Source organism: Arachis stenosperma, chromosome 7 (assembly GCF_014773155.1).
Source record: "Arachis stenosperma cultivar V10309 chromosome 7, arast.V10309.gnm1.PFL2, whole genome shotgun sequence".
NCBI classification, from domain to species: Eukaryota; Viridiplantae; Streptophyta; class Magnoliopsida; order Fabales; family Fabaceae; genus Arachis; species Arachis stenosperma.
In genome coordinates, this window is record NC_080383.1 from 54,020,484 (window position 1) to 54,037,685 (window position 17,202).

General features: G+C 36.7%; 1 protein-coding gene across 2 annotated transcripts; it reads right to left on the reverse strand.

Moving 5' to 3' along the window:
- Positions 1-745: 745 nt before the first annotated feature.
- LOC130941479 (probable GTP diphosphokinase CRSH, chloroplastic) lies at positions 746-5,979 on the reverse strand. 2 transcript variants are annotated; one of them, XR_009070649.1, is made up of 5 exons: positions 5,431-5,979; positions 4,263-5,207; positions 3,837-4,121; positions 1,569-3,599; positions 746-1,401 (listed from the first exon to the last, which is right to left on the reverse strand). XR_009070649.1 is itself a non-coding variant. In XM_057870003.1 (4 exons), the coding sequence occupies exons 1-4, from the start codon at positions 5,836-5,838 to the stop codon at positions 3,465-3,467; spliced, it is 1,773 nt and encodes a 590-aa protein (XP_057725986.1). In that variant the 5' UTR covers positions 5,839-5,979; the 3' UTR covers positions 746-3,464. The 2 variants fall into 2 exon arrangements, 1 of the variants encoding a protein (XP_057725986.1); XM_057870003.1 differs by having other exon boundaries at positions 746-3,599.
- Positions 5,980-17,202: the final 11,223 nt, after the last annotated feature.

The following is a 17,202-nucleotide window of genomic DNA, read 5'->3' on the forward strand; positions in this document are numbered from 1 at the left end:
AATCCCACGGAGATTGTCGGCTTGAAGCAAGCTACAGTCATCTTGTAAATCTCAGTCAGGTGGATTCAAATAGTTATGAGGTTTTGATGATTAAAAAAAGAAATAAAACATAAAATAGGATAGAGATACTTATGCAATTCATTAGTGGGAATTTCAGATAAGCGTATGGAGATGTTTTGTTCCCTCTGAGCCTCTGCTTTCCTATTGTCCTTAACCAATCATGCGTACTCCCTTCCATGTCAAGCTGTATGTTGGTGGATCACCGTTTTCAATGACTACCATCCGTCCTCTCAGTGAAAACATATCCGCTACGATTTCCCACATGGCTAATCAGCTGTCCGTCTCGATCGTATTGGAATAAGATCCATTGATCCTTTTGCACACTGTAACTGCGTCCAACAGTCACGAGTTTGAAGCTCGTCACAGTCATCCCATCCCAGATCCTACTCGGAATACCACAGACAAGGTTTAGACTTTCCGGATCTCAATGCTGCCAATTGATTCTAGCTTATACCACGAAAACTCTGATCTCACAGAATGGAAGGCTCTGTTGTTAGGAGAGGCAACCATGCGTCGTGAACCAGGAGGCCAAGAGATACACACTCAGGCTCTTGCAGATAGAACGGAGGTGGTTGTCAGGCACGCGTTCATAAGGGAGGATGATGATGAGTGTCACGGATCATCACATCCATTAGGTTGAAGTACGAGTGAATATCTTAGAACAAGAATAAGCGTGAATTGAATAGAAAAATAATAGTACTTTGCATTAATTCATGAGGAACAGCAGAGCTCCACACCTTAATCTATGAGGTGTAGAAACTCCACCGTTGAAAATACATAAGTGATGAAGGTTCAAGCATGGCCAAATGGCCAGCCCCCAAAACGTGATCAAGAGATCAAAAGTGATCCAAAGATAGTCTCAAAAATGATCTAAAGATATGAATACAATAGTAAAAAGTGCTATTTATACTAAACTAGTAAATTAGGTTTACAGAAATCCACTTCTGGGGCCCACTTGGTGTGTGTTTGGGCTGAGCATTGAAGCTTTCACGTGCATAGGCTCTTCTTGGAGTTTAAACACCAGTTTTGGTGCTAGTTTGGGCGTTTAACTCCAGCTTTGGTGCCAGCTCTGGTGTTTTACGCTAGAAAAGGGTCTCTGGTGGACGTTTGGCCGCCAGTTTGGGCCATCAAATCTCAGGCAAAGTATAGACTCTTATACGTTGCTGGAAAGCGCAAGATGTCTACTTTCCAACGCAATTGAGAGCGCGCCAATTGGGCTTCTATAGCTCCAGAAAATACACTTCGAGTGCAGAGAGGTCAGAATCCAACAGCATCTTCAGTCCTTTCTCAACCTCTGGATCAGATTTTTTTTCAAGTCCCTCAATTTCAGCCAGAAAATACCTGAAGTCACAAAAAAATACACAAACTCATAGTAAAGTCCAGAAATGTGATTTTTACATAAAAACTAATAAAAATATACTGAAAAGTAACTAAAACATATTAAAAACTATGTAAAAACAATGTCAAAAAGCGTATAAATTATCCGCTCATCAATAACAGCTGCTTACACGTTACTCTCTTTCTTCCTCTTACTCAGGGAAGAGCCTTGGAGCTTATCATATGATTAAGTCATGGGAAGAACAAGCAAATGTCACTCGTTCTTACCTCGACAAAGCTGCCAAGAGGATGAAAAAATGGGCAGATAAGAAGAGGAGGCATGCAAGCTATCAAGTGGGAGACAAGGTAATGATCAAATTTCTTCCACAACAATTCAAAGCCTTTCGCGAAGTTCATAAGGGTTTAATCCGCAAATACGAAGGGCCATTTGAGATCATTGGACGTGTTGGAGAGGTTGCTTACAAAGTACAACTCCCTCCCTCTATGAAGATCTACCCAGTCTTCCATGTGAGTATGCTTAAACTATATCATGGAGACCAAGACGAATCGAGTGGAGGTGACTCGAGTCGTGCTCCGCACGTGGTAATTAGATCCTTTGATAAAGAAATCGAAGAGATCTTAGCTAATCGCATCGTGCGACGAAGAGGGGTACCACCAAGTATCCAATACTTAATCAAGTGGAAAGGGCTCTTGATAACCGAAGCTAGTTGGGAAGCTCATGAAGATCTGTGGCAATTCCAAGAACACCTAGAGCGCTATCATGAACGGAACGCGACGAGGACGTATGCACATTAGGTGGGAGAGAATGTCACGGTAAATTTTAGAAGGTTAAATTTAACAGTGTTTGTAGAGTTTTCTAGAATATTTGAGAATGCTCTAAATGATTCCGGAACGTTCTACAATGTCCTAGAAGATCCCGGAATACCCTAGAAGGTTCTAAAAGACTCTAGAAGATCATAGAATATTCTAGAAGAGTGTGGATGTATATAGAAGTATGAAAAGTAGTATGGAACAATCTAGAAGTATTTAGAAAGTAGTGGTAGGATAGATATTTGTAAAGAAGGTTCTAGATGATTAATCTAGACAGTTGATTAGATTTAATCTTAACCATCCATTGAGGAGGTGGATGGCTATAAATAGGAGGTGAGAGTTAGTGTGAGTCATGGATGAATCATTTGTAATAAACACTTAAGCAATAAAGTGTTTTTCCACCAAAACTTCCTTTCTCTTGTGTTCTCTTGTATTCTTAACTTTTTTGCTAAGTATTGAGGGTTAGGCTGACTTGGTCTTAACTCAAGAAATTGAATAAGTTCGAATGCCGGCACGGTAGCGTTGGAGTGTGTCCAAAGCCGTGACAATATGATATCTACAGTTATCACCAATTATCACCATTTTGCCACCATCGGCCGCCACCAAACCAACATCATACCACCACTAACTGCCGTCGGACAAGCACCTGACCTCCGTTGACCACGTCTTTTTCTTTTCCCAAAACCCTTCTTTCATATTAAGGCTAAACATCTCGTCTTTGCAGACCTATTTTGGTAGCCAAAACCCACCTATTTAAGTGGTTAAACAGGCCTATCCAACGGGCTCGACCCATTTTGACAGCCCTAAGGGAGCCGAGAAAAACTGCTCATTTAGGCCCATCTTGCCTGCAACCGTTAGTAACTTATTTACATGGCAATACAAAAAAAAAAAAAAAACTTATTTACATGGCAATTATATCAGTTATCTGGGACTAGCTTAAGCTGACGAGGACGAGGACGAGGACGATTGGTTGTTGTTATTATAATATTGGTTGTTGGATTGGTGTAAGAGAGGTCATGGTGGGTAACCTTTCATAATAGGAAAAGTCTAGGGGACCAGCAGTTTTGTTGAATTTTGGCCAGCATGTAACCAGCAGAGGAAGGTGAGCCATTGGATGAAATCTTACACCAATCTCACACCATCAAATCATTATTGATGGCTAATTGATGGCTAACAATCACAAAAATTGCTGGCCCCCTAGCATTGCTCTTCATAATAATATCATAAAGTTTTGTTCATATCAATTGGATGCAGCACTAACTCGCAAGCCTGTTTCCAAACTCCTTACTATATACATGAATCAAACCACTGTCATCTGCCATATGAAGCTTATCATTCAACAATTTCTTGTATTGATCATCTCTAGCCTCTAAACAACGCACCAACTCAACCTGCAAAATCAAATTAACCAAAAGAAAAAAAGGTTACAATTGACAAGAGAGGAGAATCAGCTAGCTTTATGGCAACAAACCAGAAAATGGTATTTACGTAGAAAGAAATATCCATTCACAAATGATCTATTCACCAATTAGTATAATTGTCACAATTTTCTGAAAAGGGCACGAAGATGCAAAGAATAACATAGAATAATCAAAGATTTCCCTATTCATGAAAGAGTATGAAATCACCTGCTTTTGGAACATATGGAATTCATCAGAGCTCAGGGAGCCATCACTGTTTGAATCAAGGAGTTGCATCATCTCTCGGGCATCTTCTCCTGGTGCACCGAGCTCTTCTATTACCTCTGTAAGTTCCTCTATGCTAATTTTACCATCTCCATTCTTATCAAGAAGCCGAAACACTCTATCCCTCTGGTCAATCTCAATCCCCTTATGGTTTGTGTTTGGAAGATCTTTAAGTCGCAGAGCTGCCAGCTCAGCTGCAGCTAGCATGATTGTCTTCAGACGCCTTGCCTAAGCACCAACAAATAACTTACATGAGTTCCCAAATAGTTCTCACAGTAAATTCTTTTAGTAAGTAAAATAAGTCATTTAAGTTTAAAGAATCCATGCAAAGTTACATATTTAATTATTAGACGTGCAAAAGACACCGACCTCCACCGGATCAGTAAGTCCTGCCTTGTATAATGAATGTGATGCCGTTCCGCCAACAGCTAACCTGTCCATCTGAGTTGTTCTGATCTGTATTTCCATCAATGGTCTGGTCCTACCATTGTCACTTGCATCTACCGCCATATGTAAGCTTTTATATCCATTAGGTTTGGGGCTGGCAATATAATCTTTTGTCCGATGAGGAATTTCTTTCCACATAGATTGGATGATTTGATGAGCTCTGTAGCATGCCCTCTCACCAGCTTCCGATGCACTATCTCCAGCTCCAGCTCCAGGCTTTGGATTTAATATCACTCGCAGGCCAAGCACGTCATTTACATCTTCTGGCTTCCGACCATCCTTCAAGAGCTTCTTCATTGTACTGTAACGACTTTTATACCGACCTTCAACTGATATATCATCAACCAGTGCTGTGAGCAAGGTATCGGCTTTTAGCGCTTGGAATAGCTCTTCCCTATATATATCAATAATTGATCTACCCCCTGTTTCATGACTTTGCAACCAGGTATCAACATACAGATAAGAATAAGGAAATAGGTACTGAAATGAGAGATCTTCCAATTCAAGTGATAAGTGATTAGTTCCCACAGCATGAGCAAGAGGAGCATATATTTTCATAACCTCCAGAGAAAGGATCTGCTGCTTATATCTTGGTAGATAATCGAGATGCCTCATCATGTCAAGCTTCAGAGCCAAGTCCAAAATCAGGGCCCTAATGTCATAGTAAATCAAGCAGAACTTCCTCAACGCAGCAGCATTATCATCATCCAGAACATCAACTCTGTATGGGATGTTCTTCAAACGCAAACTCTCGTGCAGCAGGTGCGCAGTGCCAGTACCGATTTGGTTGCGGATTTCATGTATAGTCACTTCACCCGCCTCGAAGACCTCTCTCAAAATCCCAGCAGAGATAACCTCAGCATCCATCTGTATTCACATTAACTATAAAGAGACAATAAAAAGGGCAACGATATAACAGATTGCTCAAAAACATAAGTAGTCACAACTCAGCTAAAAGGGAAATAAATGCACTGATATGTAAAATTGCCAAACATGTTCACCTCAGCATTCCTTAACCGAACACATTCGAGAATATTGCTAAGTCCAAAACAAAGAAGTTCAATCACTATATCGATTTAATTTTGTTTACCTGGAGATCGGCGAGGACGATGGCAACGGATAAGGCTTTGGAGAGAGGGGAACGGCCATCAGGGGAAAGAGGGCAATTTTGCAAGATTGGAATGGAGAGTTTCAGGGACTTGAACAGCACACGAGATGAGCTCGTTGACAACACGTTCATCCTTTCCGTCAGCTCATTGAATGCTCCGATGAGTTCCACCACCATCTTCCCGCCGGCGTGCTCGGGCACCGCTATCGACGGAAGAGGCAGGGCGGCGTCAACGTCGGCCGAGCATGCTTCCGGAGGCGGGAAACGGCGGCGGCGGAGGGAGAGTAGGTGGTAGGTGGGGAGAAGAGAGGAGGTGGAGGTGGAGTTGGAGAGACAAGAGTGAACGGGGACATCACGAGCAGGGTGCAGGTGCAACCGCAGTAGCTCCATTAAACTCGATCTCTCTCTCCCCTTGAAGAAGATGATTACAGTTTCCGATTACAAGTTATGTGGTGGCTACCGTTTCCGTTTCCATTTTCGTTTTCTGGCTTCAGCTTCGGTTTATTGGTTATCTCAAAATATTGACGTTATACTGGGCCATACTGAATTCTCTTTCCATGGTCTGTTTTTTACCTCATAAATAAATATACTTTTTTAAATAAATCATATTTAATGATGTATGAATTATAAATATATATTTTTGTATTTGATTTGTTATCAAGTTTGCATAGCGCCTGAAAAAAAAAAATTACACGTATCTTGTTTTTCTTTTTTGGTGACTTTTCTAGTGATTTTTCTTTTTTACTTGCATATCTTGTTTATATGGTAAACATGATAAACGATAATTTTATGTATTTTATTTGAAAACAAGTAATGGACAGTTGCTACTTATCTTATTGTGATTGATAGCGAAGAAAAAGTCAAAACTTTTTCATTTATAATGATACTAAAATATCAATGGTTAAATTTTTTTAACCAACTCAGCCAAAATTACACACACCAACTCACCAAATTTTTCTCCTCCTCATTCTTACAAATGGTTAGTAACGAATATTATCCTAATAACAGCAGACTTTAGGGTTAACGAGGATAGAGTTTTATTTAAAGGGAGAGTCTATGGTGTTTATTCTAAAAATTAATATATTATATTGTCACTATATGGTATATTAAGAGACTGCTACGTATATAAATTTTAGAGCTATTTAAAATGTGGTTTATAGTTTTAGTATGATGGATCAAGAAATTATTTTTTCTGTTAATTATTAAATATAAATTAAAAACTAATATTTTAAAAAAATAAAATAATAAATTATATAAATTATACCTTTGTAGTTATGTGAATTTGGGCTACATTATAGAAATCATATGTAATTATGTATTATTTTTTTAGATACGATTAAATATAGAAAAATTTTTTTGAAACACCAATAAATAAAATCAATTTTAATAGTTTGAATTAGATTTATTTTAAAATTATCTCAAATTATCTCCAACGATAGCTTTCTATTTTTTTTTCTTTTCCTTTGATTTTGCCTTTTTTTATACTTCAAAATTACATTTTTTTTTTTTTTTGCTTTTGTTGGTTTGGACTTAAAATCAAGCATTATTTAATTGAGCTCCGTTAGAAAACCAACTAGAATCCAGCCAACTTCTGCTAACTTTCTAATGGATTGGATCTTGAAATTCATTTTAAAAAAAATAAGTTGATATATATGGATGTTTCTTCTGCTAAGCATTATGATAGTTTCTTTTTCATACTAAATAGATATTTTTTAATGTATTTTTTGAATTTTTTGTATTGCAAATGTGGATATTTATATTTTTTTAAGAATTATATAATTTTTTTAATCCTATAGCTGGACATTTCTTTTGTTAAACATTATGATGTTTTTTTTATATTAAATGAATTTTTTTATATATATTTTTGTAATTGTTTAAAAACAGCCCGTGCTCCACCATTCCTTATTTTTTGAAGGACTCCTGAAGCTCCGCAAAACTGCACCACTGCAAAACTGCACCATTTGTGGACAGATCTTGTGAACTTTGAATGTGGTAAATACTAATTCAATATCACAATTTGGTGTTGTTTATGTTCATTGAGTACTCTTTGATAGCGGGACTATGGAGGTGTGGTGATATCATTTGCTTTTCAAGTGAGAAAGCCAAAAGAAAAGAAAGTGAATTGACATCATTGACTTTGAATCTATGTTATGGAATCAATGCCATTGCTTTGTTTATTGCAGTTGCAGATTTGATACTGTGGAGACAGAAGAATATTAGTGTGGAAATATTATTAGTCAGAGAATAGGAGGAAGGGGATTGAGAATATTGTTACTTAGTGTGGGAATATTGTTACTTATGTGGGACCGGGTTAACCGGTTCAACCAGTGGCCCACCGATTGAACCAATGACCCAGTGATCCAGTAGTCTGACCGGTTCGATCACCGGTTCGGTTCTGACAACTATGGTTTGAATGTCAGTTTGCGTCGTCAAAACTCGAGCAAAGTATAAACTATTATATATTGCTGAAAAGCTCTTGATGTCTACTTTTCAACGCAATTAAGAGCGCGCCATTTGGAGTTCTGTAGCTCCAGAAAATCCACTTCGAATGCAGGGAGGTCAGAATCTAACAGCATCAGCAGTCCTTTGTCAGCCTCTGAATCAGATTTTTGCTCAGGTCCCTCAATTTCAGCCAGAAAATACCTGAAATCACAGAAAAATACACAAACTCATAGTAAAGTCCAGAAATATGAATTTTGCATAAAAACTAATAAAAACATCCCAAAAAATAGCTAGATCCTACTAAAAACTACCAAAAAACAATACCAAAAAGCGTATAAATTATCCGCTCATCACAACACCAAACTTAAATTGTTGCTTGTCCCCAAGCAACTGAAAACAAAATAGGATAAAAAGAAGAGAATATACAATGAATCCCACAGTATCAATGAAACTTAGTTCTAATTAGATGAGCGGGGCTTGTAGCTTTTTCCTTCTGAACAGTTTTGGCATTTCACTTTTTCCTTTGAAACTCAGAATGATTGGAATCTATAGGAACTTAGAATTTTAGATAGTGTTATTGATTCTCCTAGTTCAGTACGTTGATTCTTGAACACAGCTACTTTATGAATCTTGGCCATGACCCTAAGCACTTTATTTTTCAGTATTACCACCGGATACATAAATGCCACAGACACATAACTGGGTGAACCTTTTCAGATTGTGACTCAGCTTTGCTAAAGTCCCCAGTTAGAGGTGTCCTGAGTTCTTAAGCACACTCTTTTGCGATTTTAACCACTCAGTCTCAAGTTTTTCACTTGGACCTGCATGCCACAAGCACGTGGTTAGGGACAGCTTGATTTAGCCGCTTAGGCCAGGATTTTACTCCTTTAGGCCCTCCTATCCATTAATGCTCAAAGCCTTGGATCCTTTTTACCCTTGCCTTTTGGTTTAAAGGGCTATTAGCTTTTTCTTCTTGTTTTTTCTTTTTCTTTCTTTCTCTTTTTTTTTCGCCAAATTTTTTCACTGCTTTTTCTTACTTCAAGAACCAATTTCATGATTTTTTAGATTATCAATAACATTTCTCTTTGTTCATCATTCTTTCAAGAGCCAACAATTTTAACATTCATAAACAACAAGATCAAAAATATGCATTGTTCAAGCATTCATTCAGAGAACAAAAAGTATTGCCACCACATCAAAATAATTAAACTAGTTTCAAGATAAAATTTGAAATCCAAGTACTTCTTGTTCTGTTGTAGTTAAGCACATTTTTCATGTAAGAGAGGTGAAGGATTCATGGAGTTATTCATAGCTTTAAGACATGGACACTAGACACTAATGATCATGTAGTGAAGACACAAGCATAGATAGAACATACAGCATAAAGCCGAAAAACAGAAAATAAATAGACAAGGAGATTAAGGAATGAGTCCACCTTAGTGAGGGTGGCGTCTTCCTCCTCTTGAAGAACCAATGGTGCTCTTGAGCTCCTCTATGTCTCTTCCTTACCTTTGTTGCTCCTCCCTCATAGCTCTTTGATCTTCTCTAATCTCATGGAGAATGATGGAGTGCTCTTGGTGTTCCACCCTTAATTGGTCCATGTTGTAACTCAAACTTTCTAAAGAAGTGTTGAGTTGCTCCCCATTAATTGTGTGGAGGAAATTGCATCCCTTGAGGCATCTCAGGGATTTCTTGATGAGGGACTTCCTCATGCTCTTGTTGAGTGCCATGAATGGGCTTGTGAGATGAATCTCTCCATCTCCCATGACTCAGAGGTGGAAGCAATTGCCTTCCCTTTCCTCTTTTCAGAGGTTTCTCTGGCCTTAGGTGCCATAAATGGTTATGGAAAAACAAAAAGCAATGCTTTTACCACACCAAACTTAAAATATTTGCTCGTCCCCGAGCAAAAGAAGAAAGAAAGATATAGAAGAAGAAGAAAATAGAGGAGATGGAGGGTGTATAGGGTTCGGCCAAGAGGGGAAGAAGCTATTTGTGATGTGTAAAAATGAAGGAGTGAGGGGGATAGTTATAGGGAAGAGGTATGGAGGTGATTGGTGAAGGGTATTTGGGGAAGAGTGTTGTAGAAAGGTGTAAAGAGGAGAGAGAGTGAGTTGAGGTTTGTGGGGATCCTGTGGGGTCCACAGATCCTGAAGGGTCACTACAAGAAAAATACCCATTCAGCCACACTTTTTTTAGGCTACATTTGAAAAGCGTAGCCTATTCATAGAATAGGCTACGCTTTTCTCTGTGTTGCCTTTTTATAAGAGAAAAGGATACACAAATGCAGCATCATTTAAAAAGCGTAGCCTTAGGTATTAAAGATATCACTTAAAAAGCGTAGCCGTAGGTTGATATCTATAGGTTCACTTTTCATATCAAAGGAGACGCTTTTAAAAGATAGCCTATTTGTTAAGTTTTGGGTGCGTTTCAAAAGTGATGCCTAATGTCTCTAGAGCCAAAAACTTTAACACTTAGTAATTTTTTTCCTTGTTTTTCCTGAAAGACCTTATTAACACTTAGTAAATTAAAACTAAGGAAATCAAACTTCTGAGTCTCAGTCACCTTCATCCTCGAGCAACAAACCCTCCATAGCACCCTCTCACTCTCGGTCTCGATAGCTAACCATCGTCGCCCCCCACTCTCGGTCTCGATAGCTCGCCATTGACCCTCTCACTCTCGGTCTCGCCATTCACCCTCTCAGTCTCGCCATTGACCGCCTCACTACAAGCGGAAACCCTCTCACTGTCGCCGTTGAGAGTCATCGCCTCCCACTCACGACTCACCTGCTCTACTCTCCACAGTGACCATCGTCATCTCCTCTTCGCCATCACTTGCACTGATCGTCGCTGTGCGACCCTCACCATCGTCGGTGTGCGACCGTCACCATCGTCGCTGCGCCGCTCTCACCATCATCATCTCCGTGCTTCTCATCATCGTCTTCGCTGTGCTCACATCATTGAATAGGTATGTATTGATTTCTATTTGCTTCTGAAATTGATCAGTGGCTTAGGGTTCCTATTTTAGGGGTTTTAATTTGGGGTTTTTAATCTCTGAAATATGGGTCTGTGAACTGTAATTTGATAACATGCATGCTGTTATTGATGAAGATGTGTGGTATTTTAGGGTTTGTGAACTGTGATTCAATATACAGCTTGTCTATTTTCTCTGTATTTTTGTTTCTGAGACTGAATCCAAATGCAGCGTTAATAAGCTTTTGTTTCTGTGATTTCTCAATGAATAAGTTGGCTTTCGTTTCTCTGTTTTCAGCTTCCTGTTTTCAGCTTCCTGTTTCCAACAGAGTTCTTACAGTTTGAACGGTTTCTTGGTTAGCCAGAAACAGAAATGGTGTGAAGAATGTAAAGAATGAAAAGAAGACAAGGAGTAGAGAAGAAGTAGAAGAGGAAGAAGAAAGGTGAGCTGAATTGTAAGTTGAATTGAAAACTCACATATACATGCTTAGAAGAATTTCTTAATTCGTCAATTTCGTTGTACTGCAAGGATCTGTTTTTGGATAAGGTATAAGTTGCAGCTTTTTCCTCAGAGTTCATGCTTTTATTAGTTATATGTCTAACAGGACTGATAAATAGTCTTTTGCAATCTCCTAGGTAATTCTGCTGCACAACATACCTTGTAGAAAACCTTTTAACTACTGAATTTATTGACTTTGTCTGCACATAACCATTAAAAGAGCTCAAAATACTTAGCTAATGTGGTCTAATCTGGAGAGAAAATAACTCAAGTTGTAGAGTACTTCAACTGTATCTATATTATCCAAAATTTGTGACAAAATTTTCTCCGCAAAGAAGGCTTGGTTTTGGAAAGAAATTAACCCCACTCAAACCCTCAACTTTTCACAAATTAACAGGCCATGAATATTGTTGCCAATAACTTTATAGTTAGAGAAAAAACGTCATTTATGCTTAGTCCTACTATAGTGTTATCTCTATATTACATATTAGATGCGTAGATCCCTTTTCCTAAATATAATCAATTTGTCACCCACCGGTCATTTTCAATATTTTTCCAAGACGATGCTAAAAAGAACCAGCAATATATTTTATAAGCTAAGCATTAATTTCTACTAAAGCTAGTTATAAACTAGCTCAATTGCCAACCTATATTCTCAGTTTTATAATGGGCAGCTTAATAAGTATTTCCCCAGAATAAGAATAAGACAAATAAAGCCAAGAGACTAATTTAAAGTAATGGACATAAGAGTTTTCTTACACTTTTAAATCCTTTATGCTTCCAAGAAATAGCCTAATATGACATCATTATTTCATGAAAGAAGACAAACCTTGTGTGTATTTGATAAGCTGCCAAAATGTTGCTTAAACATATCACTGTCTTCATCACAATTTAAACTGCCAATGTTAGCTTCAAGAATCGGTTTTGACTCACTTACAGATTCATCTAAATTGAGCTACTCTGCTTTTATATCAGAAATTTCTTCAGAAGACAAAGAAGAAATACAACTATTATTGAAGTCAACTTGCTCTTCTGAAACAACACCCAACTCTTCTGAAACAGAAATGGTGTGAAGAATATAAAGAATGAAAAGAAGACAAGGAGTAGAGAAGAAGTAGAAGAGGAAGAAAAAAGGTGAGCTGAATTGTAAATTGAATTGAAAGAAAGAAATCTGATTAACATGAAAACCAATCATATACAATCCTGGTAAGGTGAACAAAGAATGAAAGGGTTATGGATGGGTAAAACTATATAAGAAAATTGAGTTTTCTAAGAGTAAATATTTATAATTTACTTTTTTAATTTATCAATTTCTCCACTTTAATTAACAATCAAATCCTTGTATACACACCTGTATACACACTTCTGATATGTCAAGCTAAACTATATAATTATTTTAAACATGTTTTGAGACTTCACTCAATAATTAATTTTAAGTATTGGTTGTTGAATAGCTTAAATGTTATTAGATTAAGAAGCAGTTACGTTCACATGGTCATAGCCTCCATTTTTCTTTGTTTGACTTCATGACTTTTATGTTAGTCCAAGTCTTACACACGGTCCATTTCTTTCAGATTAATATAAAATAATATGAAATATGAACATGAAACGTTTTTTCTTTTCATGATGTCACCGTTTTTTATAAGATTATATTCATTCATGCAATCATCTATCTATATTATTTAATTAATTAATGAATTTGTGTGGTTTCTTTGTAGGAAAGGGAGATTTAATAACATGTTCTAAGCAAAAGAATTCAGAGTTATTTCACACGGTTCTTGGAGGCTTAGGACAATTTGGAGTTATAACAAGAGCAAGAATTTCTCTTCACCCAGCACCCACAAAGGTACGTTTTCATTTTAAAAAATATAAAAAAAATCATTTATTTTTAATTTTATCTTTTTTAAATTAAGATTTAAAGCTTAAATTTAAGAAATTTAAAATTTAAAGTTAAAAATAATTTCAAGAAAATAATTTATAATTAATTGACAGAAAAAATTTAACTATCTAATTGACAGAAATCTGATTGTTTGACATCTCCATTGTAGAAATCTAGGTAGTCATCTATAAAAATGGGGACATTGTAGTTACTTATACCCCTTTTGAGTAAAACTACAATTTTTCCCTCAGTTGCTGATTCTTATGGTAATATTCTTCTGAGACTGAAGTTGATTTCTTGAATAGGTGAATGATTTAATGTGTTATGTGTTTAATATTGAAACACTTTTTGTTTTGAAAGTTTTTGTAGATAAATTTAACTTTGATGAATTTTGAGTTTGTGCTATTAATGCTGCTGCATTCTTGTACCAGTTACATCAATTTCTGAATGTGATATATGCTCAATGTGTGAGTTTAAACTGTGATTGCTGCTGAAGCTTTATTCCTATTTGCACTTCATGGTTGGAGTCAGTTATGAGTAATTCATTGAATTAATGCTACTGCAAGCATAATAGTTGTTGTTTAGAAATGATCATTGCAGGTTGAATTCAATAAAGAAATATTGATTGAGTCCATTATTTTTATCCCTTTCTGCTATCGTAGTGCTGTATTGTTGCTCTTGCTAAATTTTAGCTCACTTTTTGAATTCCTATGAAGCTATGTATATGGTTTTTGTGAGTTTAAGTGTATATGGGTTCATAGGAAAGTTAATTTGTTTGACTGCGCTTGCTGCCCCTATTTGAATATGCATATCAGCTCATATGAAATTATAGTTGCTGCTTTGTCTGAAGTGTTTTGAACTCATATGAGCTGTATATTTCTGCTCTGCTACTCTAGCTTAATGTTATCTGAATCATATGAATTTACTGTTCGCTGTATCTGTTTGAATTTCTCTAAATTCATATGAATTGTTGTTTGCTGCTGTTTTAATTTGGGAATGCTCAATTTACTACCGGAATGCTGTCAAATTTTTCTAAAATCTTTATGGTATCAATTTCCAATTGTGAACTGAATTTGGCACATTTTGACTTTACACCTACTTTATTACGGCCAAATTCAATTCATGAATTGGTCGGCTAGCATTTCCACCTCTTCTTTGCTTCCCTTTATCTTAAATACTTGTTTGATGGAAACAAGGAACTATTTGACAAAATTCTGTGTCAAATAGATATAAAAATAGACATCTGAATAGCGGCCATGGATCAACACATTTTCCGAACTTAGATGTGGTATGTCCTTATCTATTCCTTATTCCATAGTTTTTACTTGCATTTACATTAATTGCTATGGCTGAAAATGTTTGTTGGCTTTATTAACACTAAAGTTGTATTGCTATGGCTGAAATTTGTTTGTGTAATTCTGGTGGTTGTATCTTTGATTTTGTGCACTTGGTACATATGAATTTGTCCCTATATCTAATTTAAGTGTGAAAGTCTGGTTAATTAGTGCATGAAAAATGCTATAGGGACATATCAGGATTGTGTTAAAGGAAATGGAAGGAAGAAACACCAGTAGATTTTCATAGTTTGAATGAAACAAGATAATACATAATTTCTTGAATTCACCTCTTCTGCCGTGACCATGTTATTTTTTTAGTATATATGCTTTCTTGGCTTACTATGACTACGTGTTCCATTTAATTTTTATAATTACGAATGTCATTATGAATATTTTTTTAACTACTTATCTATATAATTATGCAGGATAACAATGAAGATTAAGCAATGAAGAGTAAGCTGACTATTATTGTGGTTTTTTGGCTAAGATAGAGTGCTATTTAGGATCTTTACATGTATGGTTGACTAATGATTTTTATTAGAAGATACCTTTATTGGCCAAGTGATATTATGGTTTTGATATGGCTATGCTTACTTTAATTTGAGTTGTATGAATTTTTCCAGTTAATTTCATTCTAGTACTTTTGGATCAATGTTATAAATATATTTTGGTTTGAGACAATTTTTATTATATAAAGAAATTATTTAGTATAATTATGTTTTTATTTTTATTTTGTAATATTCAATTCATTTATACATGTAATCATATTAACTATTATGTTGTATTAATAATTATTAGATAATTATATATATATACAGAAGAAAAAAAAAAGACCAAAGGCTACACTTATATGTACAGTAGCTATAGTATACAGAAAAAAAAAGAGACCTAAGGCTACGCTTATATACAGTAGCTATAGTATACAGAAAAAAAAAACGAGACCTAAGGCTACGCTTATATACAGTAGCTATAGTATACCAAAAAAAAAAAAGAGGGACCTAAGGCTACGCTTATAAAAAGTAGCTATGGTATACAATGGGCTACGCTTTACAAGTGATGCAGTAGCATTGAAAAGCGTAGCCTATTCTGGAAGAATGAAAGCTGAAAAGCGTAGCCTTTGGTCCTGAACAGCATCACTTGAAAAGCGTAGCCTATTCCCAAACGCCAAAAGCGTAGCCCTTGGTGTAGAAAAGCGTAGCCTTTGAGAATAGGCAACGGCCGAATAGGAATCACTCCAAAAAGCGTAGCCGTAGCCCTAAAAGCGTAGCCGTAGCCTAAGGCATCATTTTTTTTCACTTTTGGCTACACTTTTCAAGTGTACTTGAATGGGTGTTTTTCTTGTAGTGGGTCAATGAATTCTTCATCCCTGCTCCAATTGGGCGTTCAAAACGCCTTGGAGTGCAATTCTGGCGTTTAAACGCCAGTCTGTTGCCCTGTTCTGGCGTCTAAACGCCAGTTTGTTGCCCTATTCTGGCGTTTAAACACCCAGAAACGTGCCAGATTGGGCATTTAAACGCCCATTTTGCTACCTTTACTGGCGTTTAAACGCCAGTAAGTCCTTCCTCCAGGGTGTGCTGTTTTCAATGCTATTTTTGATTTTTTCTTTATTTTTGTAATTGTCTTTGTGACTTCACATGATCATCAACCTAAAAGAAAACAAAATAATATAGATAAAATTAAAATAAAATTGGGTTGCCTCCCAATAAGCGCTTCTTTAATGTCAATAGCTTGACAGTGAGCTCTCATGGAGCCTCACAGATGATCAGAGTATGGTTGAGATCTCTCAACACCAAACTTAGAGTTTGGCTGTAGCCTCCCAACACCAAACTTAGAGTTTGAATGTGGGGGCTCTGTTTGACTCTGTAATTGGAGAAGCTCTTCATGCTTACTCTACATGGTTACAGATGGAGAATCTTGAGTCTTTACTACAAGACATTCTTCATTCACATGAAGGATCAACTCTCCTCTGTCAACATCAATCACAGCTCTTGTTGTGGTTAGGAAGGGTCTTCCAAGGATGATGGATTCATCCTCATCCCTCCTAGTATCTAGGATTATGAAATCAGTAAGGAAGTAAAGGCCTTCAATCTTCACTAGCACGTCCTCTACTAGTCCATAAGCCTTTTTCATAGATTTATCTGCCATCTCCAATGAGAATTTGGCAGCTTGTACCTCATAAATTCTCAGTCTCTCCATTACAGAGAGGGGCATCATGTTTATCCCTGACCCCAAGTCACACAGAGATTTTTCAAAGGTCATGGTGCCTATGGTACAGGGTATTAAGAATTTACCAGGATCCTGTTTCTTTTGAGGTAAATTTTGCTAAACCAATGCATTCAATTCATTGGTGAGCAAGGGAGGTTCTTCCTCCTAAGTCTCATTACCAAACAGCTTGGTATTCAGCTTCATGATTGCTCCTAAATATTGGGCAACTTGCCCTTCAACAATGTATTCATCCTCTTCAGAAGATGAATAGTTATCAGAGCTCATGAATGGTAAAATGATATCCAAGGGAATCTCTCTGGTCTCTGTATGAGTCTCAGATTCTTTTGGTTCTTCATTAGGGTATTCCGTACTGACACTTAATTGAAAGTAATTTCTACAAATTTTATGACCAAAACTAGGAAT

Bases quoted from the DNA above. Each gene is read 5' to 3' on its own strand.
- LOC130941479 (XM_057870003.1), bottom strand. From the start codon at position 5,838: ATGGAGCTACTGCGGTTGCACCTGCACCCTGCTCGTGATGTCCCCGTT. The intron at 5,208-5,430 runs GTAAACAAAATT...ATGTGAATACAG, and splicing joins TCGTCCTCGCCGATCTCCAG to ATGGATGCTGAGGTTATCTC. The intron at 3,600-3,836 runs GTGATTTCATAC...TTGATTTTGCAG, and splicing joins TCCATATGTTCCAAAAGCAG to GTTGAGTTGGTGCGTTGTTT.